This window comes from Pan troglodytes, chromosome 9 (genome assembly GCF_028858775.2).
Source record: "Pan troglodytes isolate AG18354 chromosome 9, NHGRI_mPanTro3-v2.0_pri, whole genome shotgun sequence".
NCBI lineage: Eukaryota > Metazoa > Chordata > Mammalia > Primates > Hominidae > Pan > Pan troglodytes.
The window spans coordinates 9,931,332-9,942,524 of record NC_072407.2 but is presented as its reverse complement, the minus strand read 5'-3'; the positions used below and the strand labels follow the sequence as shown (position 1 = coordinate 9,942,524).

General features: G+C 35.3%; 1 protein-coding gene across 1 annotated transcript; it reads left to right on the top strand.

Annotated features, from left to right (window-relative positions):
* The first annotated feature begins 2,454 nt into the window (after positions 1-2,454).
* OR52N1 (olfactory receptor family 52 subfamily N member 1) lies at positions 2,455-7,248 on the top strand. The gene is made up of 2 exons (XM_054661966.2): positions 2,455-2,609; positions 4,863-7,248. Exon 2 carries the CDS (start codon positions 4,907-4,909, stop codon positions 5,867-5,869), a length of 963 nt encoding a protein of 320 aa, XP_054517941.1. The 5' UTR covers positions 2,455-2,609; positions 4,863-4,906; the 3' UTR covers positions 5,870-7,248.
* The last annotated feature ends 3,945 nt before the right edge of the window (positions 7,249-11,193 follow it).

Here is an 11,193-nt window from a genome sequence, read left to right as displayed (position 1 = left end):
TTTATAAATTAAGTTTGCCATTCTATGAGTGCAGTTTGTGGAATCTCAAATTGATCTATAGGTTCAATATTGTCTTCACAAAAATCCAAGACAGCTTTTTGTAGAAATTACACAATTAATTCTAAATTATCTATGGAAATGCAAAGGACAAAGGATATCCAAAGAATCTTTTTAAAGAAGGACCTAATTGACAGTGCTTACACTAATTTAAAAATGTATTATAATGCTATGACAATCAATAAAATATAGTAACAGTATAAAATTAGAAATATAAGTACCACCAAATCTAAAATAAAAGTTAAAAAAGAGAAATTGAAGATGACATAAATAAATGGAATGATATCTCGTGTTCATGGACTGGAAGAATTAATATTCTTAAAATGTCTATAAAGCCCAAAGCAATCTGCAGATTCAATGCAATCTCTATAAAAATTCCAATGTCATTCTTCACAGAAATGGAAAAAAATCTTAAAATTTCTATGGAACTATAAAAGACCTTAATTAGTCAAAGCAATATTGACCAAAAAGAATAAAGCTGGAGACACCACCCTACAGAATTTCAAAATATATTGCAAAGCTATAGTAATCAGAACAGCATGGTACTGGCATAAAAACAGATACATTGACCAATGGAATAGGATAGAGATCCCAGAAGCAAACCCACACATTTAAAAAGAAAAGGACCTGTCTTCAATAAGCAGTATTGGGAAAAATTGATATCCACATACAGAAAATATAAATGAACCCTTAGCTTGTCTCTTATACAAGAATCAACTCAAAATAAAGATTCAAATATAAAACTTGAAACATTAAATTAATAAAAGAAAACATAGGAGAAAAGCTCCATGACATTGGTTTGGGCAAAGATTTAATGACTATGACCCCAAAAGCACCAGGCAACAAAAGCAAAAATAAACAATTGAGATTGGATTATATTAAAATGCTTCTGTATAGCCAAAAATACCAATAAAGAGATAACTTCTCAGATTGAAAAAAAATTTTGCAAATCATATGCTGGATAAGGACTAATATCCAAAATAAACAAGGAATTCAAACTACTCAATTGCCAAAAAAAAAACCCCTATAAAAAGTAGAGAAAGGACTTGAATAAAAATGTCTCAAAAGAAGACATACAAGTGGCCAAAAAGTATGTGAGGAAATGCTCAACATCACTAATCTTTAGAGAAATGCAAATTAAAACCATAATAAGACATTATCTCACACCTGTTACATTGGCTATTATCAAAAGGATGAAAGATAAGACCTATTGATGAAAATGTTGAGAAAAGTGAACCATTATACACTCTTGTTGGGAATTTAAATTAGTATAGTTCTTTTAGAAAACAGTATAGAGGTTCCTCAAAAAATCAAACACGGAATTACCATATGATCCAGCAGTCTCACTGGGTATATGCTCAAAGAAATTGAAATCAATATGTTAATGAGATGTCTGCAACCTCGTGTTCATTGCAGTATTATTTGCAATAGTCAAAATGTGTCCATCAATGAATGAATGGGTTTAAAAATATGGAATATATACACAATGGATACTATTTGGCCTTAAAAAATTCAGAAAATTCTGTCACAAGCAACAACATAGATGAACCTAGAGGGCATTGTTAAGTGAAATATATTATTTTTTATTATGGCATAGCTATGCTTCTGCACTGTACCATTAGTCTAGGTCTTTATATAATCATTTGGAACTAAGTTTCATTACCCTCAGTAGGCATCATTATACCCAGTCGTTAGTAATGAAGCAAAGACATTCATTATTGCTACTCTTGGTAAACATTGCATAAAAGGAAGATCTTAACCAGTGCAATAAGGCAAGAAAAAAATCATACAAATAGGAAAGAAAGAAGCAAATTACTCATTTTTCACAGAGTGAAAAATATGTCTAGATAATTCCAAATCATGTTCATAAAAATGTTATAAAAAGCAAATATATTGGAGACATGAAATAAAAGGTCACATATACAACTCAATTGTTTGCATACCGGCATTATTTAAGTTTTCTTTAAAAACATCTTTTTCAGTACTAATTTTGTGCATGACATTGTGCTAAGTTTTGAAAAAAGAGGCAGTTGTGCCTCTCAAAAGGATTTAATTATGATACTCCAAGTGGTTTCAGACATATGTATCTCTGCTGTACCTGTAAAAAATTATGTCCCCAGGAGTCCCAGACTATAATGACGTCAAAATAGTTCTGAAGACTGCTCCCCCTGGCTTAGCCAGTATCCTTAGGACCCAGATATACCTGATTCTTAATTCTCTTTTGTTCATATTCTAGACATACACACATACACAAATGCATTCACCGGGGAAATCACTTCTCTTCTGAGACTGCAGTAGAGACAATAACAACCAAGTGTTTTCCATTACTCAACTTCAGAATATAAAACATCCACAACATACCCACATGCATGCATGCACGCACACACACATATGGACAGATAATAGAAATGTTCCCTCCTCCACTTGCCTCCCAAGGTCTTAATGTAGGTATTATATTTCTCCTTCAGGACCAAGAGGATCACATAGACATAAATATGACTTGATCCATGGATAGGTCTTCAGTTTCTTGAGGAACTCCGGTAGTTTTCAGGGTAAACAGATTTACTTTTGTTTAAGCTTTTATTTTAAGTTCAGGGTTACATGTGCAGGATTTGGAAGTTTGTTACATAAGTTAATATGTGTCATGGAGGTTTATTGTGCAGATTATTTCATCACCCAGGTATTAAGCCTAGTATCCATTAGATATTTTTCCTGATTCTCTCCCTCCTATGGGAGTTATGCACAGCAAAAGAAACTATCAACAGAGTAAACAGACAGCCTACAGGATAGGAGAACATTTTTGCAAACTATGTATCTGACAAAGGTCTAATATCCAGATCTTTAAGGAACTTAAATTTAGAAGAAAAAAACAACCTATTAAAAAGTAGGAAAAGGATATGAACAGACACATCTCAGAAGAAAACACAGATGTGGCCAACAATCATATGAGAAAAAGCTCAACATCACTGATCATTAGGGTGAGCAGATTTCTGAACTGAGATTGCTTTATTCTTATTAAAGGGATGGGTGCAGATTACAGTAGCTGAGAAATGAGGATGAGTAAGAGAGTTGTCAGAAGAGTTATTCTCCTAGCTTTTAAAATGGTGCAGCAGACAAACTGGCTTGTATGTTCCATTTTCACTTTGGATAACATATTCACATTTCAATTACTGAAACATAATCTTTGCAGGAAGTATTCTATTTATTCTCTCTGGCTGTGAAAGCTAAAAGCAGCATTTCTGAGAGAAAATAATTTATTCTGTGATCTGAAAAAAAGAGAGATGACAGCCTCATTCCATACTTTTCGGTGTTTTGTCTTCTTTTCAGTGAGTTGCCTCTATTTCACATGATAGTAATGTTATTTGAATTATATCTCAATTAGAAAGGTGACAAGAGTTCATTTATTCAGCCCTAATATTTCATAAAATAAGGACATAAAAATTTTATAAAAGACACATATGAAAATAGGATAGCCAGTTTTATACAACCTTAAATTTTCAATAGTGACATCCCTGAAGTGACAGGTGGGTCACCTCCAATATGTCAAGGAGGAACTATAAATATCAATATTGATATTTTTGAATTAGAAAGCCTACTTAGTTTTCCTCCAATATCCTTCTATATGGGAATATGCCCCCATCACACAACTTGCTCCTTTTAAAAAATTTTAATCAACACATTCCGGCTGATATAGCCCACTTCTTCAGACCCGTGAAGCCTATTTTCATCTATTCTGTGGTCATAACTTTGAGTTTGTTCTTATTTTCTCACAGCACACTATCACACCAAATATTCTCTCCCTTACTATTCAGAAGCGTTTTGTTGGTCCTTGTTCTACCACTGTCTGTTCTTCTGTGGGCCTTGAAAAATGTATTGAACATCTTCTGTATACAAAAGAAACTTAGTTTTGGAGATTACATAGCCTCAAAAATATTTGATAAAAATATTCTTTATTTTAAGCCTCAAAAATATTTGATTCTATGGCTGAAGTTTTGATATGGGTAGAATATAAAGCACTATGTTCTAAAGGGAATGTCAATTTATTTTGTTTAAGATGATAAGCATCTTTATTTTCACTGAATTGACTCTAGAGTCAATTAGACTAGACTGTAATCTTAGGAAAACATTGGATTCTCATAAGTTCTTGCATTTTTAATGATCCTTCATCCTCTATATATCATGGTACTTATAAAACAAGTGGTCTTTTGATGATATTAGAAAGTGGATTATTATTATTATTCTTTATTTGCCTCTAAGATCATTCTATGATTTCGCTTCAAGAAAACTACAGCTACAAGGGGATGATTCATATTTTTCTGTATTTAGGTTTTCTGCAAACCAAAAGGGTGGAGTTTGGGCTAAAACTAGATTGAAAATATTGTCAGTATGTCCATTAGGACAGATTTAATTTGAAAGGTAAGCCCACAGGAACTAATGAAGGCTGTTAACATTTCAGAATACAACGGAGATCTCTAAGATGGTGAGCACCTAGAATAGAGCAAATATTTAATCAATTCTTGACCACAGAGTTGTTCAGTTCATGGCCAACATTGGCCTGGAGAATGGACTACATGATAACAAAAGACCCCAGATATTCAGGTCCAAATGTACTGACTAGACTCAGTTTTTCCTGTCAACACCTAATGCTTAAGGCACACACCCAGACAGTGTATATATCACATATTAAACATAATAGAACAAATATAGTCATTGATCTACAAGAAAAACAAAATAGCCATTATGGGAAAGAAGACTGATGGTCAGTCACTCCCTGAAATTACTCTTTTTTTTTTTCCTGCTCACAGAGGCAATGCTATAACTGCTATACAATGAACTTCCAACAGTCATTATGTCATTTCTAAATGGCACCAGCCTAACTCCAGCTTCATTCATCCTAAATGGCATCCCTGGTTTGGAAGATGTGCATTTGTGGATCTCCTTCCCACTGTGTACCATGTACAGCATTGCTATTACAGGGAACTTCGGCCTTATGTACCTCATCTACTGTGATGAGGCCTTACACAGACCTATGTATGTCTTCCTAGCCCTTCTTTCCTTCACAGATGTGCTCATGTGCACCAGCACCCTTCCCAACACTCTCTTCATATTGTGGTTTAATCTCAAGGAGATTGATTTTAAAGCCTGCCTCGCCCAGATGTTCTTTGTGCACACCTTCACAGGGATGGAGTCTGGGGTGCTCATGCTCATGGCCCTGGACCACTATGTGGCCATCTGCTTCCCTCTGCGTTATGCCACCATCCTCACTAATTCAGTCATTGCTAAAGCTGGGTTCCTCACTTTTCTTAGGGGTGTGATGCTTGTTATCCCTTCCACTTTCCTCACCAAGCGCCTTCCATACTGCAAGGGCAACGTCATACCCCACACCTACTGTGACCACATGTCTGTGGCCAAGATATCTTGTGGTAATGTCAGGGTTAACGCCATCTATGGTTTGATAGTTGCCCTGCTGATTGGGGGCTTTGATATCCTGTGCATTACAATCTCCTACACTATGATTCTTCGAGCAGTTGTGAGTCTGTCGTCAGCAGATGCTCGACAGAAGGCCTTCAGCACCTGCACTGCCCACATCTGTGCCATAGTCATCACCTATGTTCCAGCCTTCTTTACCTTCTTTACACACCGTTTTGGGGGACACACCATTCCTCCACACATACATATTATTATGGCTAATCTCTACCTACTAATGCCTCCCACAATGAACCCTATTGTGTATGGGGTGAAAACCAGACAGGTACGAGAAAGTGTCATTAGGTTCTTTCTTAAGGGAAAGGACAATTCTCATAACTTTTAAAGTCTTCTGAGATGTTAGAATTTTCTTAGCCAGGTTGAGATCACCAAGTCAATAGGGAGCTCTTTAAATGACACCAGAAATCTGGCCACAGGAATATTTTTATGATACTCAGATTACTCTACATCTTTGGAAAGGGTACCATTATGATCAAATAGGTAAATACCCTCTCTTATGTTATTCCATGTTCTTTAAAGCCTTTTTACTATAGAGGACTTCGAAGTTCACTGCATTTAATCTTCACAGACATCATCTTCTCTCCTAAATGACAGTCTACACAAATTTGCAGCACAGTGGTTGGATCACTAACACTGGAGTGAAACTTTTTAAAAAATTTAAATCTCTGGCAAAACATGAGCCATGTTCATTTTTGTCTGTCCTAACTTACTTAGCTCATCATTTTCCTGCCAAGATCACTTAGAGTTTATTCTGCTTCTATCCCAAGTTTGCCAGCTGTATATCCAGTAGCAACCCATACATATGTTAACCAGAAAACTTCTAAAGTTGTAAATTGAAGCATGCCTGTAATACCCAGAAGCTGGCAATCACACCAATGTCCATCAACATTAGACAACATAAATAAATAGTTGTGGTCTATTCAAATATAGTATTAGGTGAAAGAGATAAAAACACATATTATATATTGTCATTGATGTACAGTTCAGAAGTAGGCCAAACTAACTGAGATAATGTTTAACTTTGAGAATGAGAAACTAGGTAATGAGGGGATGCTTCTGAGGTACCGCCGTTGATTAGTTCTTGACCTGGATGGTAGTTGCAGGGTGTATCAACTTAGTGATATTTCATGAGCCTATTATTTGTAATATCTGCTCTTTTTGCCTGTGTACTATGCTTCAACATTTTTATTTAAAATAATATGTCTTGGGCACACACTGTCACCTCCCTAAGCTGTGAGCCATTTCTTTCTTGCTTCCTATGAAAACTGTCTATAGTTTACAAAGTATATATACTTTCTTTTCTTTCAGAAGTATGTTAAATTTAGCATAAATAATATGTGCATATTTGTACAAATCATAATAAAACAACAAAGACAAGATCATCATAAAAAAATTAAACTTTCCTTTTGAAAATGTCCTCCATCTAGTCCCTTTTTAGTGATGGCCTCTTAAAAATATTGTTTGTGTAGCAAAGACTTGGAACCAACCCAAATGTTCAACAATGATAGACTGGATAAAGAAAATGTGGCACATATACACCATGGAATACTATGCAGCCATAAAAAAGGATGAGCTCATGTCCTTTGTAGGGACATGGATGAAGCTGGAAACCATCATTCTCAGCAAACTATCGCAAGGACAAAAAACCAAACACTGCATGTTCTCACTCATAGGTGGGAATTGAACAATGAGAACACTTGGACACAGGAAGGGGAACATCACACACCGGGGCCTGTTGTGGGGTGGGGGGAGTGGGGAGGGATAGCATTAGGAGATATACCTAATGTTAAATGATGAGTTAATGGGTGCAGCACACCAACATGGCGCATATATACATATGTAACAAACCTGCACGTTGTGCACATGTACCTCAGAACTTAAAGTATAATAAAAAAATATAAAAATATATATATTTTGTTTGTGTATGTGTATGTTTTTGTTGTTCTTCTTTTTGGTGGTTATTTCTTTTACTCCAAGCTATGTTTAAACTTTAATAAGATTACCAACTACTCTGTTACACACAGTGAGGATTTAATTTAATAACTGTATCTATATCTGTCACCTGCCCTTTCCCTCAAAATATTTTATGTGTATATGTGTATGTATATAATCACACACACACATATAAAACATCAATGTTATATCTTTAATTTTCTGTTACAAGATTATTACCACCTTGCATTAATTCTGGAAATCTTTTTGATTTGTTTATAGTTTGGTTGCAATAACGGAAAACTAATAAATAGTATTTGAATTACTATAATTATATAAATAATTTTATGAGTGTTGAATATGAATGCTAATCACTTTACAGCAAAGTAGGGATTATATTTTCTTCTTCATTAGTTCAGTATCATCATCTTCATTATTCTTGAAGTATGTTTCCAGTATCAATATTTTTTCAGAGACTTCTGAGAATATTTTGGACCAATCAAAAAAGGAAAGGAGTTATAGACAATTAGAAAATAACATTTATAACAGAGAAGAAGGAATGATAGCAAAAATATCCAAGAAAAGAAATATAAAGTTGTGAAAATCTCACAAAAAGGACACGAAAAAGGCAAGGCAATGTAAAACATAAAAGTAATGATATAGATCATCTCCTCAGGATGTCAAATGTCTGACTTTATGATTGCTATTAAAAGAGAAAACTGCTAAAGCAAAGAATAATTTATCCCAACCACTATGAAATAATTTGTATAAACCAAATTCAAAATGTGATTTTTAAGAAATACCAAGAAATGCCAAAATACCTAGAAGAATTGTTGATAGAAGACTCAAACCTGGACACACAACTGTGAGAATATATGACGTACTTTTTATGCAAATTTCAATATACAATGCATTATTATTAACTCTAGTCACCATACTGCACATTATGTCTTTATAACGTACTCATTTGATAACTGTAAGCTTATGTTTTTTGGCCACCATCTCTTCATTTCCCTCACCCCCTAACATGCTTCTAATCTGTTTCCACCCTTCTCTCTGTTTCTATGAATTTGGCTTTTTAAAAATTCTACATGTAAGTGAGATAATGAAGTATTTATCTTTCTATTTCTGGCTTATTTCACTTAGTTTTCCAGGTTCATCCATGTTGTTATAAATGGTAGAATTTCTTTCTTTTGAAGGTTAAATAATATTCTATTGTATATATATATGAAGTTTTCTTTATCCATTCATCTATTGACACACTTGCCAGGAGGAATACAGATAGTCCTCTGCTTTATTTTAGCTCATAACTGCATCTTTGTTTTAATTTTCTTGATAGTTATTTTCTTGAATGAATAATTAAAGAAAATGATTTGAATAAACTAGGTTACTGATAACTTGTTTGTTCATATTTAAAAAGTGGAGGCCGAGAAACTACAATGCTTATCAAAATTGCTGAATTTTTTTGTGTGTGTGTGGAGACGGAGCCTTGCTTGTCGCCCAGGCTAGAGTGCAATGGTGCAATCTTGGCTCACTGCAACCTCTGCCTCCCAGGTTCAAGCAATTCTCCTGCCTCAGCCTTCCGAGTAGCTGGGATTACAGGTGCCTGCCACCACGCCCTGCTAATTTTTGTATTTTTAGTAGATCTGAGGTTTCACCACGTTGGCCAGGCTGGTCCTGAATTCCTGACCTCAAGCCATCTGCCCGCCTCAGCCTCCCAAAGTGCTGGGATTACAGGTGTGAGCCACCACACCTGGCCCTGAAATTACTGAATGTTAAGTAGAAAATCTTCACGCTCAGAAAGGTAGTTTATCGGGAAGTTAAATCGTAATTTCAGCACACCAAGAAATCCAATGTAACAATGACCCTCAATTCTGACTATGGGTAAGGTTGGTCCCACTTACATCTACTTATGGCCTGTTCTATTTTACTTTCCATTATCTGGCACCTATAGTTGGGGGAGACTAGTTACTCATAGAGAACCTTACTGAATAAGCTGGCATATATACTTGGATTGTGTTCAAGAGCATACAGTAGAGTTTTGGTGCAATCTTTCTGGGGGGATAAAAGTCTAGCAACATAAAAGCTTTAAAATTAGCATATTTTTTACTCAATATCTGTTCAAGTCTATAAATTTTCCAATGGAATTAATCATGATTGTGTTGATGTTCACCATAAAGTTGTAACATATTGGAAATTAACTCAATGTTTTAAATTGTAAAAATACGTAAAGGAAAGTTTATAGCCATAAAGTAGCTTTGCTGACTTTGACATATTGCAGAGGAGTGAAAGAGTGAAATATTCATGACATAATGGAAGAAACCGTGATAAAATATCCTCTAAACTATGAATATTCTGAAAACTGTGATTTTCAAAAAAAATTTACACATACCTGGAAATAAAAACACACAAAATCCTAATAGCAAGTGTTTCTGAGTATCTGAAGTATGTACTATTCAGAAGTGCCTTTATTGTTACTTTTTTCTTTTTCGACTAATAAGCATTTACTATTTTAGAATTAACAATAATAAATAACAACACACTTATGATATCACACTCATATACATCTTTTATTTATTTTTAATTGCCTTAGACACGAATTGCCAACTTCTAGTCCTAATGGTGGGATAGCTGTGGCATGGGATTTGCTTTCCTGACTGCTCTTTTTTGGAGCCCAGCTATAGTCACAGAAGTTTTTTCCCTCACATATAGGAATCTTTCCCTTAGGGCTCTGTGGTCTCTGGGGTCTCTGAAGCCCAGTTTCACACTGCGACTCTCGAGCATATGAGATTATGCCTGTTTCCTGTGGGAACTCGGCTGGACTAAGCACTTCTGATCCAAACTCTATAAGCTGAAGCCAGGGTCCTGCCATCACATTCATTTCTGGGCCCTCTCCCTCGCATGAACACCTTTCACATCACTTCTCATCAGGAGCTATATTGTGGGTAAGAGATTTCTGCCTTCCAGACATTATTGTGTGACAAAGCCTTGTCTTGTTCTAGCCAGTTTGTGTCATCATAAGGATCAAAGACACTGACTTACAGAAAATGTTGTTGGTGATTTCTTAGTCTGAGAAAATTAGGAAGAGTATGTTCATTCCACATTCACAGCAGAGATAGTACTTGTAAGGGATATGTGTTCTTGGTGGACAAGGTACAGGTTAGATGCCCTCAAAATCTCCTTTAGAATTTAAGGAACTCCTCTCCTTATATTTATTCTTCTTCTTTTTTTTAATATGTGCTGTAATGCCAGGGTCAGAGAAGTGGACAGTAAGAACTTTACTGTCTCTTAAATCAGGAAAAAACAAATAGCTACAAACTTTTCCCTTCAAGTCAGTAGCCCATCCTTTCCCAGTCCCTCCCTTTTCTTCAGTTGGGTCATACAACTTGGAGTCAGTCAATACAACTCCAATTTGTTGAGTATTCTTTTTTTAAGCTGGGTACTGTCCTTTTTCATGGGATAAAATAGGTGGCAGATTTGGCCCATAGACTAAAAGAGCTCACAGGTCAGTAAGGAGACAGGATAAATATAAATTGTTTGAGCACTGGTGCCCAAGTTATCATCATCATAAAAATGGACAAAATGTGAAGGTAGCAAAGAGGAAGAAAGGTGAATTTCAAATAATAATTCTGGTTTGGTTTAAGAGAGATGGGGTTGTGCCTCACCAGTATTTAGTGTAGACAGCACAAAATTCTGTATCTTTGGCAAGCTATTGAA